We start from the raw sequence: 17035 nt of genomic DNA, 5'->3' as shown, positions 1-17035 counted from the left end.
GTTTATGTATGAAGTATAGAGAGGACATGGTTGTTATGTATGGAGAGGACATGGTTGTTATGTATGGAGAGGCCATGGTTGTTTGAGTATGAAGTATAGAGAGGACATGGTTGTTTATGTATGAAGTATAGAGAGGACATGGTTGTTATGTATGAAGTATAGAGAGGACATGGTTGTTTGTGTATGAAGTATAGAGAGGACATGGTTGTTTGTGTATGAAGTATAGAGAGGACATGGTTGTTTATGTATGAAGTATAGAGAGGACATGGTTGTTATGTATGAAGTATAGAGATGACATGGTTGTTTATGTATGAAGTATAGAGAGGACATGGTTGTTATGTATGAAGTATGGAGAGGACATGGTTGTTTATGTATGAAGTATAGGGAGGACATGGTTGTTATGTATGAAGTATAGAGAGGACATGGTTGTTTGTGTATGAAGTATAGAGAGGACATGGTTGTTTGTCTATGAAGTATAGAGAGGACATGGTTGTTTGTGTATGAAGTATAGAGAGGACATGGTTGTTGTGTATGAAGTATAGAGAGGACATGGTTGTTTGTGTATGAAGTATAGAGAGGACATGGTTGTTGTGTATGAAGTATAGAGAGGACATGGTTGTTTATGTATGAAGTATAGAGAGGACATGGTTGTTTGTGTATGAAGTATAGAGAGGACATGGTTGTTATGTATGAAGTATAGAGAGGACATGGTTGTTATGTATGAAGTATAGAGAGGACATGGTTGTTTATGTATGAAGTATAGAGAGGACATGGTTGTTATGTATGAAGTATAGAGAGGACATGGTTGTTTATGTATGAAGTATAGAGAGGACATGGTTGTTTATGTATGAAGTATAGAGAGGACATGGTTGTTTATGTATGAAGTATAGAGAGGACATGGTTGTTTATGTATGAAGTAGAGAGAGGACATGGTTGTTTATGTATGAAGTAGAGAGAGGACATGGTTGTTTATGTATGAAGTAGAGAGAGGACATGGTTGTTTATGTATGAAGTATAGAGAGGACATGGTTGTTATGTATGAAGTATAGAGAGGACATGGTTGTTTTGTATGAAGTATAGAGAGGACATGGTTGTTTATGTATGAAGTATAGAGAGGACATGGTTGTTTATGTATGAAGTATAGAGAGGACATGGTTGTTTATGTATGAAGTATAGAGAGGACATGGTTGTTTATGTATGAAGTATAGAGAGGACATGGTTGTTATGTATGAAGTATAGAGAGGACATGGTTGTTTATGTATGAAGTATAGAGAGGACATGGTTGTTTATGTATGAAGTATAGAGAGGACATGGTTGTTTATGTATGAAGTATAGAGAGGACATGGTTGTTTATGTATGAAGTATAGAGAGGACATGGTTGTTTATGTATGAAGTATAGAGAGGACATGGTTGTTTATGTATGAAGTATAGAGAGGACATGGTTGTTTATGTATGAAGTATAGAGAGGACATGGTTGTTTATGTATGAAGTATAGAGAGGACATGGTTGTTATGTATGAAGTATAGAGAGGACATGGTTGTTTATGTATGAAGTATAGAGAGGACATGGTTGTTATGTATGAAGTATAGAGAGGACATGGTTGTTTATGTATGAAGTATAGAGAGGACATGGTTGTTTATGTATGAAGTATAGAGAGGACATGGTTGTTTATGTATGAAGTATAGAGAGGACATGGTTGTTTGTCTATGAAGTATAGAGAGGACATGGTTGTTTGTGTATGAAGTATAGAGAGGACATGGTTGTTGTGTATGAAGTATAGAGAGGACATGGTTGTTTGTGTATGAAGTATAGAGAGGACATGGTTGTTGTGTATGAAGTATAGAGAGGACATGGTTGTTTATGTATGAAGTATAGAGAGGACATGGTTGTTTGTGTATGAAGTATAGAGAGGACATGGTTGTTATGTATGAAGTATAGAGAGGACATGGTTGTTATGTATGAAGTATAGAGAGGACATGGTTGTTTATGTATGAAGTATAGAGAGGACATGGTTGTTATGTATGAAGTATAGAGAGGACATGGTTGTTTATGTATGAAGTATAGAGAGGACATGGTTGTTTATGTATGAAGTATAGAGAGGACATGGTTGTTTATGTATGAAGTATAGAGAGGACATGGTTGTTTATGTATGAAGTATAGAGAGGACATGGTTGTTTATGTATGAAGTATAGAGAGGACATGGTTGTTTATGTATGAAGTATAGAGAGGACATGGTTGTTTATGTATGAAGTATAGAGAGGACATGGTTGTTTATGTATGAAGTATAGAGAGGACATGGTTGTTTATGTATGAAGTATAGAGAGGACATGGTTGTTTATGTATGAAGTATAGAGAGGACATGGTTGTTATGTATGAAGTATAGAGAGGACATGGTTGTTATGTATGAAGTATAGAGAGGACATGGTTGTTATGTATGAAGTATAGAGAGGACATGGTTGTTATGTATGATGTAGAAAGAAGACATGGTTGTTATGTATGAAGTATAGAGAGGACATGGTTGTTATGTATGAAGTATAGAGAGGACATGGTTTTTATGTATGAAGTATGGAGAGGACATGGTTTTTATGTATGAAGTATGGAGAGGACATGGTTGTTATGTATGAAGTAGAGAGAAGACATGTATGTTATGTATGGAGAGGACATGGTTGTTATGTATGAAGTAGAGAGAGGACATGGTTGTTATGTATGAAGTATAGAGATGACATGGTTGTTATGTATGAAGTAAAGAGAGGACATGGTTGTTTATGTATGAAGTATAGAGAGGACATGGTTGTTATGTATGAAGTATATAGAGGACATGGTTGTTATGAATGAAGTAGAGAGAAGACATGGTTGTTATGTATGGAGAGGACATGGTTGTTATGTATGGAGAGGCCATGGTTGTTTGAGTATGAAGTATAGAGAGGACATGGTTGTTTATGTATGAAGTATAGAGAGGACATGGTTGTTATGTATGAAGTATAGAGAGGACATGGTTGTTTGTGTATGAAGTATAGAGAGGACATGGTTGTTTGTGTATGAAGTATAGAGAGGACATGGTTGTTTATGTATGAAGTATAGAGAGGACATGGTTGTTATGTATGAAGTATAGAGATGACATGGTTGTTTATGTATGAAGTATAGAGAGGACATGGTTGTTATGTATGAAGTATGGAGAGGACATGGTTGTTTATGTATGAAGTATAGGGAGGACATGGTTGTTATGTATGAAGTATAGAGAGGACATGGTTGTTTGTGTATGAAGTATAGAGAGGACATGGTTGTTTGTCTATGAAGTATAGAGAGGACATGGTTGTTTGTGTATGAAGTATAGAGAGGACATGGTTGTTGTGTATGAAGTATAGAGAGGACATGGTTGTTTGTGTATGAAGTATAGAGAGGACATGGTTGTTGTGTATGAAGTATAGAGAGGACATGGTTGTTTATGTATGAAGTATAGAGAGGACATGGTTGTTTGTGTATGAAGTATAGAGAGGACATGGTTGTTATGTATGAAGTATAGAGAGGACATGGTTGTTATGTATGAAGTATAGAGAGGACATGGTTGTTTATGTATGAAGTATAGAGAGGACATGGTTGTTATGTATGAAGTATAGAGAGGACATGGTTGTTTATGTATGAAGTATAGAGAGGACATGGTTGTTTATGTATGAAGTATAGAGAGGACATGGTTGTTTATGTATGAAGTATAGAGAGGACATGGTTGTTTATGTATGAAGTAGAGAGAGGACATGGTTGTTTATGTATGAAGTAGAGAGAGGACATGGTTGTTTATGTATGAAGTAGAGAGAGGACATGGTTGTTTATGTATGAAGTATAGAGAGGACATGGTTGTTATGTATGAAGTATAGAGAGGACATGGTTGTTATGTATGAAGTATAGAGAGGACATGGTTGTTTATGTATGAAGTATAGAGAGGACATGGTTGTTTATGTATGAAGTATAGAGAGGACATGGTTGTTTATGTATGAAGTATAGAGAGGACATGGTTGTTTATGTATGAAGTATAGAGAGGACATGGTTGTTATGTATGAAGTATAGAGAGGACATGGTTGTTTATGTATGAAGTATAGAGAGGACATGGTTGTTATGTATGAAGTATAGAGAGGACATGGTTGTTTATGTATGAAGTATAGAGAGGACATGGTTGTTTATGTATGAAGTATAGAGAGGACATGGTTGTTTATGTATGAAGTATAGAGAGGACATGGTTGTTTATGTATGAAGTAGAGAGAGGACATGGTTGTTTATGTATGAAGTAGAGAGAGGACATGGTTGTTTATGTATGAAGTAGAGAGAGGACATGGTTGTTTATGTATGAAGTATAGAGAGGACATGGTTGTTATGTATGAAGTATAGAGAGGACATGGTTGTTTATGTATGAAGTATAGAGAGGACATGGTTGTTTATGTATGAAGTATAGAGAGGACATGGTTGTTTATGTATGAAGTATAGAGAGGACATGGTTGTTTATGTATGAAGTATAGAGAGGACATGGTTCCGGTTGGAGCGAGTGGTCGCATCTGCACGTCGCTCCAACGGGTAGTATAACTTTTTCATTATATTTCATTATATCACAACGGTTTGATTTGTCTTATCTTAGCAATTTCTTCTCAGCTAGCTACATAGCCGTCTTTGTATCAAAGATAATTGCGTAATTATCGTATTTCGCCGTCCTAACGTAGTCTTCACTAGCCAGCTAGCTAACGTCCACTGATTAGCTGCACTGAGAAACTATTACTATTACACTCAACTGAACGACTTGATTAGTTTAGTGTTAGCTACCTACATAGCTGTCTTTGCTGTCTTCGTATCATCGTATCCAAGATAATTGTGTTGTTTAGGTTTAGAGTGTGTAGTCTTAGAGTGATTAACTTAATTTACCGAGGTTAGCTAGCCAGCTATTTGTCGTCCTTAACGTAGGTGACTCTGCTAGCTAGCCAACTCTGCTAGCTAGCCAACAGCTAGCCAACGCTAGCCAACGTCTTCTGTATAGAACTCAACTACCCGGTCGCATTCACAGGTTGTATCACTTTTTCACTTCATTTCATTACAGTACAACGGTTTGATTTGTTTGATCGTAGCTAGCTACTTAGCTAGCTACATAGCCGTCTTTGTATCAAAGATAATTGGGTAGTCTAGAGCGATTTTCTAGGTTCGCTAGCCATCTATTGTCGTTCTTTTAACGCAACGTAACGTAAACAACACTGCTAGCTAGCCTGCTAGCCCCCGAATAGCAACACTGCAGAAACTATTACACTCAACGGAACGACTTGATTAGTGTAGTGTCAACAACGCACCCACTGCCAGCTGGCCTACTTCAGCAGTACTGTATCATTTTAATCATTTTAGTTAATAAGATTCTTGCTACGTAGCTTAACTTTCTGAACATTCGAGACGTGTAGTCCACTTGTCATTCCAATCTCCTTTGCATTAGCGTAGCCTCTTCTGTAGCCTGTCAACTATGTGTCTGTTTATCCCTGTTCTCTCCTCTCTGCACAGACCATACAAACGCTCCACACCGCGTGGCCGCGGCCACCCTACTCTGGTGGTCCCAGCGCGCACGACCCACGTGGAGTTCCAGGTCTCCGGTAGCCTCTGGAACTGCCAATCTGCGGTCAACAAGGCAGAGTTCATCTCAGCCTATGCCTCCCTCCAGTCCCTCGACTTCTTGGCACTGACGGAAACATGGATCACCACAGACAACACTGCTACTCCTACTGCTCTCTCTTCGTCCGCCCACGTGTTCTCGCACACCCCGAGAGCGTCTGGTCAGCGGGGTGGTGGCACCGGGATCCTCATCTCTCCCAAGTGGTCATTCTCTCTTTCTCCCCTTACCCATCTGTCTATCGCCTCCTTTGAATTCCATGCTGTCACAGTTACTAGCCCTTTCAAGCTTAACATCCTTATCATTTATCGCCCTCCAGGTTCCCTCGGAGAGTTCATCAATGAGCTTGATGCCTTGATAAGCTCCTTTCCTGAGGACGGCTCACCTCTCACAGTTCTGGGCGACTTTAACCTCCCCACGTCTACCTTTGACTCTTTCCTCTCTGCCTCCTTCTTTCCACTCCTCTCCTCTTTTGACCTCACCCTCTCACCTTCCCCCTACTCACAAGGCAGGCAATACGCTCGACCTCATCTTTACTAGATGCTGATGAAATCTCGCGTCTTGTGACGGCCGGCCGCCCAACAACCTGCCCGCTTGACCCTATCCCCTCCTCTCTTCTCCAGACCATTTCCGGAGACCTTCTCCCTTACCTCACCTCGCTCATCAACTCATCCCTGACCGTTGGCTACGTCCCTTCCGTCTTCAAGAGAGCGAGAGTTGCACCCCTTCTGAAAAAACCTACACTCGATCCCTCCGATGTCAACAATTACAGACCAGTATCCCTTCTTTCTTTTCTCTCCAAAACTCTTGAACGTGCCGTCCTTGGCCAGCTCTCCCGCTATCTCTCTCTGAATGACCTTCTTGATCCAAATCAGTCAGGTTTCAAGACTAGTCATTCAACTGAGACTGCTCTCCTCTGTATCACGGAGGCGCTCCGCACTGCTAAAGCTAACTCTCTCTCCTCTGCTCTCATCCTTCTAGATCTATCGGCTGCCTTCGATACTGTGAACCATCAGATCCTCCTCTCCACCCTCTCCGAGTTGGGCATCTCCGGCGCGGCCCACGCTTGGATTGCGTCCTACCTGACAGGTCGCTCCTACCAGGTGGCGTGGCGAGAATCTGTCTCCTCACCACGCGCTCTCACCACTGGTGTCCCCCAGGGCTCTGTTCTTGGCCCTCTCCTATTCTCGCTATACACGAAGTCACTTGGCTCTGTCATAACCTCACATGGTCTCTCTTATCATTGCTATGCAGACGACACACAATTAATCTTCTCCTTTCCCCCTTCTGATGACCAGGTGGCGAATCGCATCTCTGCATGTCTGGCAGACATATCAGTGTGGATGACGGATCACCACCTCAAGCTGAACCTCGGCAAGACGGAGCTGCTCTTCCTCCCGGGGAAGGACTGCCCGTTCCATGATCTCGCCATCACGGTCGACAACTCCATTGTGTCCTCCTCCCAGAGCGCCAAGAACCTTGGCGTGATCCTGGACAACACCCTGTCGTTCTCAACTAACATCAAGGCGGTGGCCCGTTCCTGTAGGTTCATGCTCTACAACATCCGCAGAGTACGACCCTGCCTCACACAGGAAGCGGCGCAGGTCCTAATCCAGGCACTTGTCATCTCCCGTCTGGATTACTGCAACTCGCTGTTGGCTGGGCTCCCTGCCTGTGCCATTAAACCCCTTCAACTCATCCAGAACGCTGCAGCCCGTCTGGTGTTCAACCTTCCCAAGTTCTCTCACGTCACCCCGCTCCTCCGTTCTCTCCACTGGCTTCCAGTTGAAGCTCGCATCCGCTACAAGACCATGGTGCTTGCCTACGGAGCTGTGAGGGGAACGGCACCTCAGTACCTCCAGGCTCTGATCAGGCCCTACACCCAAACAAGGGCACTGCGTTCATCCACCTCTGGCCTGCTCGCCTCCCTACCACTGAGGAAGTACAGCTCCCGCTCAGCCCAGTCAAAACTGTTCGCTGCCCTGGCCCCCCAATGGTGGAACAAACTCCCTCACGACGCCAGGACAGCGGAGTCAATCACCACCTTCCGGAGACACCTGAAACCCCACCTCTTTAAGGAATACCTAGGATAGGTTAAGTAATCCCTCTCACCCCACCCCCTAAGTTTTAGATGCACTATTGTTAAGTGACTGTCCCACTGGATGTCATAAGGTGAATGCACCAATTTGTAAGTCGCTCTGGATAAGAGCGTCTGCTAAATGACTTAAATGTAATGTAAATGTAAATGTAAGTATAGAGAGGACATGGTTGTTTATGTATGAAGTATAGAGAGGACATGGTTGTTATGTATGAAGTATAGAGAGGACATGGTTGTTTATGTATGAAGTAGAGAGAGGACATGGTTTTTATGTATGAAGTATGGAGAGGACATGGTTGTTATGTATGAAGTAGAGAGAAGACATGTATGTTATGTATGGAGAGGACATGGTTGTTATGTATGAAGTAGAGAGAGGACATGGTTGTTATGTATGAAGTAGAGAGAGGACATGGTTGTTATGTATGAAGTATAGAGATGACATGGTTGTTATGTATGAAGTAAAGAGAGGACATGGTTGTTTATGTATGAAGTATAGAGAGGACATGGTTGTTATGTATGAAGTATATAGAGGACATGGTTGTTATGAATGAAGTAGAGAGAAGACATGGTTGTTATGTATGGAGAGGACATGGTTGTTTATGTATGAAGTAGAGAGAGGACAGGGTTGTTATGTATGAAGTATAGAGAGGACATGGTTGTTTATGTATGAAGTATAGAGAGGACATGGTTGTTATGTATGGAGAGGACATGGTTGTTATGTATGGAGAGGCCATGGTTGTTTGAGTATGAAGTATAGAGAGGACATGGTTGTTTATGTATGAAGTATAGAGAGGACATGGTTGTTATGTATGAAGTATAGAGAGGACATGGTTGTTTGTGTATGAAGTATAGAGAGGACATGGTTGTTTGTGTATGAAGTATAGAGAGGACATGGTTGTTTATGTATGAAGTATAGAGAGGACATGGTTGTTATGTATGAAGTATAGAGATGACATGGTTGTTTATGTATGAAGTATAGAGAGGACATGGTTGTTATGTATGAAGTATGGAGAGGACATGGTTGTTTATGTATGAAGTATAGGGAGGACATGGTTGTTATGTATGAAGTATAGAGAGGACATGGTTGTTTGTGTATGAAGTATAGAGAGGACATGGTTGTTTGTCTATGAAGTATAGAGAGGACATGGTTGTTTGTGTATGAAGTATAGAGAGGACATGGTTGTTGTGTATGAAGTATAGAGAGGACATGGTTGTTTGTGTATGAAGTATAGAGAGGACATGGTTGTTGTGTATGAAGTATAGAGAGGACATGGTTGTTTATGTATGAAGTATAGAGAGGACATGGTTGTTTGTGTATGAAGTATAGAGAGGACATGGTTGTTATGTATGAAGTATAGAGAGGACATGGTTGTTATGTATGAAGTATAGAGAGGACATGGTTGTTTATGTATGAAGTATAGAGAGGACATGGTTGTTATGTATGAAGTATAGAGAGGACATGGTTGTTTATGTATGAAGTATAGAGAGGACATGGTTGTTTATGTATGAAGTATAGAGAGGACATGGTTGTTTATGTATGAAGTATAGAGAGGACATGGTTGTTTATGTATGAAGTAGAGAGAGGACATGGTTGTTTATGTATGAAGTAGAGAGAGGACATGGTTGTTTATGTATGAAGTAGAGAGAGGACATGGTTGTTTATGTATGAAGTATAGAGAGGACATGGTTGTTATGTATGAAGTATAGAGAGGACATGGTTGTTATGTATGAAGTATAGAGAGGACATGGTTGTTATGTATGAAGTATAGAGAGGACATGGTTGTTTATGTATGAAGTAGAGAGAGGACATGGTTGTTTATGTATGAAGTAGAGAGAGGACATGGTTGTTTATGTATGAAGTAGAGAGAGGACATGGTTGTTTATGTATGAAGTATAGAGAGGACATGGTTGTTATGTATGAAGTATAGAGAGGACATGGTTGTTATGTATGAAGTATAGAGAGGACATGGTTGTTTATGTATGAAGTATAGAGAGGACATGGTTGTTTATGTATGAAGTATAGAGAGGACATGGTTGTTTATGTATGAAGTATAGAGAGGACATGGTTGTTTATGTATGAAGTATAGAGAGGACATGGTTGTTATGTATGAAGTATAGAGAGGACATGGTTGTTTATGTATGAAGTATAGAGAGGACATGGTTGTTTATGTATGAAGTATAGAGAGGACATGGTTGTTTATGTATGAAGTATAGAGAGGACATGGTTGTTTATGTATGAAGTATAGAGAGGACATGGTTGTTTATGTATGAAGTATAGAGAGGACATGGTTGTTTATGTATGAAGTATAGAGAGGACATGGTTGTTTATGTATGAAGTATAGAGAGGACATGGTTGTTTATGTATGAAGTATAGAGAGGACATGGTTGTTATGTATGAAGTATAGAGAGGACATGGTTGTTTATGTATGAAGTATAGAGAGGACATGGTTGTTATGTATGAAGTATAGAGAGGACATGGTTGTTTATGTATGAAGTATAGAGAGGACATGGTTGTTTATGTATGAAGTATAGAGAGGACATGGTTGTTTATGTATGAAGTATAGAGAGGACATGGTTGTTTATGTATGAAGTATAGAGAGGACATGGTTGTTTATGTATGAAGTATAGAGAGGACATGGTTGTTTATGTATGAAGTATAGAGAGGACATGGTTGTTTATGTATGAAGTAGAGAGAGGACATGGTTGTTTATGTATGAAGTATAGAGAGGACATGGTTGTTTATGTATGAAGTATAGAGAGGACATGGTTGTTTATGTATGAAGTATAGAGAGGACATGGTTGTTATGTATGAAGTATAGAGAGGACATGGTTGTTTATGTATGTTATGTATGTATGTAGGTTAAAGTTCAGGGTAAGGTTAGCAGTGTGGTTAAAGTTAGGGATAAGGTTAGCAGTGTGGTTAAAGTTAGGGGTAATGGTTAGCAGTGTGGTTAAAGTTAGGGATAATGTTAGCAGTGTGGTTAAAGTTAGGGATAAGGTTAGCAGTGTGGTTAAAGTTAGGGATAAGGTTAGCAGTGTGGTTAACATTAGGGATAAGGTTAGCAGTGTGGTTAAAGTTAGGGGTAATGTTAGCAGTGTGGTTAAAGTTAGGGATAAGGTAAGCAGTGTGGTTAAAGTTAGGGATAAGGTAAGCAGTGTGGTTAAAGTCCGGGATAAGGTAAGCAGTGTGGTTAAATTTTGGGATAAGGTTAGCAGTGTGGTTAAAGTTAGGGATAAGGTTAGCAATGTGGTTAAAGTTAGGGATAAGTTTAGAAATGTGGTTAAAGTTAGGGATAAGGTTAGCAGTGTGGTTAACATTAGGGATAAGGTTAGCATTGTGGTTAAAGTTAGGGATAAGGTTAGCAGTGTGGTTAAAGTTAGGGGTAAGGTTAGCAGTGTGGTTAAAGTTAGGGATAAGGTTAGCAGTGTGGTTAAAGTTAGGGATAAGGTTAGCAGTGTGGTTAACATTAGGGATACGGTTAGCATTGTGGTTAAAGTTCGGGATAAGGTTAGCAGTGTGGTTACATTTCGGGATTATGTTAGCAGTGTGGTTAAAGTTCGGGATTATGTTAGCAGTGTGGTTAAATTTCGGGATAAGGTTAGCAGTGTGCTTAACATTAGGGTTAAGGTTAGCAGTGTGGTTAAAGTTCGGGATAAAGTTAGCAGTGTGGTTATAGTTAGGGATAAGGTTAGCAGTGTGGTTAAAGTTTGGGATAAGGTTAGCAGTGTGGTTAAAGTTCGGGATAAGGTTAGCAGTGTGGTTAAATTTTGGGATAAGGTTAGCAGTGTGGTTAAAGTTAGGGATAAGGTTAGCATTGTGGTTAAAGTTAGGGATAAGGTTAGCAGTGTGGTTAAAGTTAGGGATAAGGTTAGCAATGTGGTTAAAGTTAGGGATAAGGTTAGCAGTGTGGTTAAAGTCCGGGATAAGGTTGGGGTTAGGTTTAAAATATCATTTTTAGAAGAAATAGGCATTGTTTAGACTTTGTGGCTGTGATAACTAGTGGCGACCGTATGTTAAGGCCAGGTGGTTTTACTGACCTTGTGACTTAACCAGGAAATAAACTTTGAGCCCCCAGTGTTTCGTCCGGTTCTAAGAGCGCTCGTCAAAGCGTATGATTAAGCCCCGACCTTTTACCTACTCAGGAAAACTCCTGGGCCTATATAGATTACGTTTGGTGAGGGAAGGATATAACATACCTCTGATTGACTATCCGGATACTCATCTGTCTGTGGTGGAGGCCACATGCCCAGCTTCCCAAGAGACTGTCGTGCTGGAGAGTGTGGGAGGAGGAGAGGAAACTATGGTTACATCATGATCTATAATTGACAATAAAACTATAATTGCTCAGACACGGAGTCACAGAGAACTCTTGTTGTATTAGCACACCCTAACCCTGGCGTTCCTCTATTCAGTACTGTACCCAGATCAGCCTGTCCCTGTCTGTCTGGCAGCTACTGTGGGCCTACCGCTGACAACATACACAATACGCCCAGCTTGCCTTGGCACAGCACATCGTAATAATACTGGCACTAATTATTACTGTGATAACAGCTTCATACTGGTCACATCACTAAGCACTTTGAATGATTTCAAGGGCGATTTACACCCTGAAATGTATAACCATTAGATTGTATTAGCTCATTACATATTCAGTCATGTTAAACATTCCCTTAGTGTCTACTAACTCCCAGAATCTAAAGTTGCCTCACAAGCATATATTCTAGGCTGGGTTCTACAATTCATCTCGGAAAAGATTTTCTAAAGCACTTTGTGTTTTGCTGACACAATGAAGGGTCAAGACATGAGTCAGTGATTTTCACTTTCATATATTTTCACTCACTTTTTGATCTGACAGTTAATTGTACAGACGATCCCAACTTTAGTTTAATCAGTTACCCAGTAGTGTATCATTCAGCCTGTTGGCAAAGGTTGCTTACCAAACAGCACCCACCCTATTCCGTGCACTACTTTGGCACCCTATTCCCTATTTAGTGCACTACTTTTGACCAGAGCCCTGGTCAACAGTAGTGCGCTATTTAGTGAATAGGGTACCATTTGGGATGCACAATAAGACTGTGATCTCTGGAGCAGAACTATTGACGACAGTGAGAATGTTGTATTAGATGTTTGATGATGTAGCACTACCTGACCCAATGGGAGATGAAATAATATCCTCACTGCACTATTACACTGTCTTTTCATCATCTCTCCTGACACACACACACACACACACACACACACACACACACACACACACACACACACACACACACACACACACACACACACACACACACACACACACACACACACACACACACACACACACACACACACACACACACACACACACGCGGAAACAATTGAACACACACACACTATACACTAACCTGTTGGTGTTGCAGAGGCTGTCCGCGATGAGGGGGTAACAGATAGTTCAGGGGTCACCAGTCCGTTCTGTAGTAGTAGAGGTGGAGGAGGAGAAGTGGGACTCTGTACCTCCCTACTGGCTGGCCTCCCCCCTCCTCCTCCTCCTTCCCCGTACAGACTGCTCCTCTGCCTCCGCAGCTCCTTCTCTCTCTCCCTGGCTTCCCGGATATCCTGCTCCACCTTGTCCTGAGACACCGATGAGGAGCGCAGCTTGAAGAAGGGGTTCTCCTTTGGAACCTCCTCTTCCTCCTCCTCCTCCTCCTGATCCATCCTCCCTCCATCCTCATCCCTCCAAAAACCCCTTCTCTCTTCTCCGCTGAGTGCACTGGTTGAGGAGTATATAGAAGCGGAGTCGACCACGGTGAGGCCCTGTGTCTCGGTGAGCGTGCCCGTACTGTGGGAGTGCCTGAGGGGCTTGGAGACGTGGTGGACGTGGGCCGGAGCGGGGAGAACCAGGTGGTGGTGGTTATCCAGGATGATTATCTGGCCCCCGGCGCTCTCGGAGAGAGTGGGGCCCCGGGGGACAGGGGCCCCATGAGGGGTGTAGGTGATGCCTTTAGGTGTTCCGGAGGGGCTCTGGTTCTGGGTCTGGGACATCAGCTCCAGGCTACTACGTCTTCTCTCCCCGAACGAGCCTCCGACAAAGGACACGGATGAAGCGTCATTCCCCTGGATCTCCAGGGTGGAGAGGTCACTCGCCGAAGCCCAGGAGGGTGCCTTGCTCTGGGACAGTATCATCGAGGATGTCTCCTTGGGCTCCTGGAAAGCTTCGAATAACTTCTTCCTTTCCTTGAGCTGGCGTACTGTCCCCTTGTCATAGGAACCTCTAACTTTCCCTAGTCGAACCAGGACCTGTTCCCTCTGGGTCTCTACACTGATCTCCTTCTGCATCTTCTTCCCCGCAAACAGACGGTCCTTCCCCCCCTGGCTCTTGTCCGACTTGGAAGGAAGGGTCTCAGTCAAGATTGACTTCCTTAGGGGGATGTCCACATATTCCTGGGTGGGAGGATTGTTGTGGAGGCCCCTGGATCTCCTGAGGGACTGCTCACGTTGCACTGCCCGACGGATCTCCCTCTCGATGGGGGTCTCGTCGGCCGGAGGCGAGGTGAGGGTGGGGGTGGAGGTGGTGGTTTGGAGCTCCACAGTACTACCAGGGGAGAAGTCGGCAGATACGCCGCTGTCACTCTGGTTGTCATCGAACAAGTTGTTTCCCAACTTCATCTTTGAAGCTTTGCTGTGACTGTCTCTCGACATCAACAACCCAGAGTTTGTCCTCTTTTCTTCGCTCCGTTTCTCTTTTTTCTTCCTGTCTGCCTCGCCCGCTGTGCCAAGTCCACTCGCTCTCTGCCCTCTCTCTTCACCTGTTTGCCTGTTGTCTCCCTCCCTCTTTCCCACCTTTCTCTCTCCACCCGCCTGCTCTTTCACTACAACACAGCCAGAGCCAAGGAGATCTGCCTTGACCTGATTAGCTGGCTCCTTGGCGACTGTCGCCAGGGGCGGAGCCAGAGTTGCTCCCTTGAACACCTGTTGTGCTGCCACTTCCTGGTTACTATGATGCGTCAGAGCAGCAGTGACATTTCGTAACAACTGCTCCCCTGCTGTTTGTCTGGTGTAACTACACCCCGGGGCTGAGCCAGGTCTACTAGGTGGCTACAAGAGGAGGATCTAGAGGAGGTGGATTGCTCAGGCTGAGGGAGTTTGCTTCTGGTACTGTCCAGCCTAACCCATTGCCTCCGGGCTGAGCTGATGTCTAAAGACTTGGAGTCAACACTCTGGTTCTCCTCTCCATCACCGGCAAGAGCTGATTCAGGATTTTCCGGGGACTCAGAGAATATGTCATCGGAACTCTCTCTTTTTAGTGGAGAGTGGGTGGTAGTTCTAGTTTCAGCAGCCTTCATAGTATCATGGTTGTTATTGTCTGACATTGTCTTCTCTCTGTCACCACTGATTGGGCACTCACTAACCTCTTGCTTGTCAGCTACCTGCACTGATGGGGGCTACTGCTAGTTTCAACAGGACCCCCTTCTACAGAAGCCTTCTCAGTAGCACACACCGTCTCTGACAGCCTCTGCTCAAATTCACTACTAGCTGGATTCAACTCCAACCGCACAGCGCCATTTTCCATCATCTCAACAGACTGAAACTCCTCTACTTTGTCTTCCTTGGCACCATCTTCTTCTTCTTTGTCTTCCTCCACAACGTCATCAAGGTGAGATCTCGAAGGCCACTCCTGGCTACCCTGGCTGTCAGATGATGACATTTCCTCCTCTACAGAGTTAGAGATCACCTCCACCTTACCATCACTGATACAGTCAATGGTCTCCTCTTCTTCTTCTTCCTCCTCCAATGCACGTGGCTGGGTCTCTGGAGCGCCCTCTGCAGGTGAGGCTTGGCCAGTGCAGGCAAGAGGCGACCGAAAAGCAGCGGCATCTTCCTCCTTCTCACAGTGATTGTCATCTATCATTTTAAGGTCTCGTTTCAATTCACTATCACCCACATGAATTCTACTACTAGGCACCTGATTTACCCCAGAAAGTGCCTCCTGCTCCATTTTAGGAACCACTTCTGCCATTTTGTTTGTTGAGTCTGTAAGGTTCTCACTTGAGGGAGACACTTGGGGTCTAGGCTTTGGAGCATCTGGAGATTCTGACCCCAGGTCTTCTGACTTTGCCCTGGGTGCCTGTTTGACCAACGGGTGAGGAGGAGGGTCCATTTCGCCCTCCTCCATGCCCCAAACCTCGCTGGCCCACTCGTCCAATGAGTCAGCTGAGCTCTGTCGGTTGGCCACAGGCTCCATTGTTGCCATGATGAGACGGGTAGACTGCCAATTGGCTGGCTCTGTTGACTTGAAACAACAGTCTGGACTAGAACAGTTTATAACAGTCAGTATTCAGCAGGTCGGTCTGGGAGAAAGAGGACAGAGAGGATATGGAACGATTAGTGGAGCTGAACAAAAAACAAACCTGGCGTGAAAACCCATTTTCAGACCAATTTTCTGTCCTCTAGGCTACAAACGCATAAAGTCAAATAGTGTTGTATTATGTCATTCATACTGTATTCCCATACTCCTTACTGTTTGACACACCATTCACTCTGTGTTGTAAAGCTAAATGGTTTATACACCTGTTATAATGCCAACCAGTTGTTGTTGTTAATGCATTGCAGAATGGTTATGGTATTGTATTGTGTTAGTCTTTGGCAATGAGGTAAAAATGACTAATACACACGATTCTCCTCCTCTGCAGTAGCCTGACGACTCAAACTGAATTCTTCCGCTGTTCTGTAGTTCGCTACGTACTTCAGTGAGGAGAAGAAACGTTCATGGGCGTGGCGCTCGGTTGGAGCAATATGGTTGGGTAGCCAGGCAACCTCTGCAGTGCAACTTGGAAAGTTTTCTGCTGAGTGGGTCAATCTTTAATGTGCTTAACCACCTCAGAGCCAGAGGCTCAGCAATGCTCTCTCTCACACACATGCATGCGAGTGTTGTACACCAGCTGAGTGAGCAGAACAATGGGTCTGTACTTTGTCCTCATTATTGCCATGGCACCCATGGCACCTCTCTCTCTCTCCCTTTCAAACAACTTGAATAGGTTCATTTACACTCCAAAACAGTCTCACCTTCTAATGTATCACTTAAGCCCCCAAAACATTATAGTATATTTTTCTCCCCATCCTTACTTTAATCAACACTTTCTCTCTAGCATCTCATTTATCCCCCTTCTCTCTCACAGTCACACTTTCTCTCTAGCATCTCATTTATCCCTCTTCTCTCTCCCACAGTCACACTTTCTCTCTAGCATCTCATTTATCCCCTTCTCTATCCCACAGTCACACTTTCTCTCTAGCATCTCATTTATCCCCCTTCTCTCTCCCACAG

The 17035-nt window shown here is 43.2% G+C and overlaps 1 protein-coding gene and 1 long non-coding RNA gene across 2 annotated transcripts in view; both read right to left on the bottom strand.

Annotated features, from left to right (window-relative positions):
• misp3 (MISP family member 3) overlaps positions 1-15871 on the bottom strand; it is a 36447-nt gene extending 20576 nt beyond the window's left edge. Inside the window, exons 1-3 of the mRNA XM_046311254.1 lie at positions 15212-15871; positions 13119-14808; positions 11925-11998 (exon numbers count right to left, since the gene is read on the bottom strand). Of these exons, the coding sequence (XP_046167210.1) occupies positions 11925-11998; positions 13119-14808; positions 15212-15871 (2424 nt within the window). The remainder of the gene's footprint in view (positions 1-11924; positions 11999-13118; positions 14809-15211) is intronic.
• A 71-nt stretch (positions 15872-15942) lies between these two features.
• LOC124002948 lies at positions 15943-16494 on the bottom strand. Its single transcript, XR_006833167.1, has 2 exons — positions 16282-16494; positions 15943-16061 (listed from the first exon to the last, which is right to left on the bottom strand). It is a non-coding gene; the product is annotated as an uncharacterized LOC124002948 (long non-coding RNA).
• Positions 16495-17035: the final 541 nt, after the last annotated feature.

The sequence above is a fragment of the Oncorhynchus gorbuscha genome, linkage group LG18 (genome assembly GCF_021184085.1).
Source record: "Oncorhynchus gorbuscha isolate QuinsamMale2020 ecotype Even-year linkage group LG18, OgorEven_v1.0, whole genome shotgun sequence".
In the NCBI taxonomy this organism is placed as follows: domain Eukaryota; kingdom Metazoa; phylum Chordata; class Actinopteri; order Salmoniformes; family Salmonidae; genus Oncorhynchus; species Oncorhynchus gorbuscha.
Note: the sequence above shows the minus strand (reverse complement) of the source record. Positions and strands in the feature narration are given on the sequence as shown.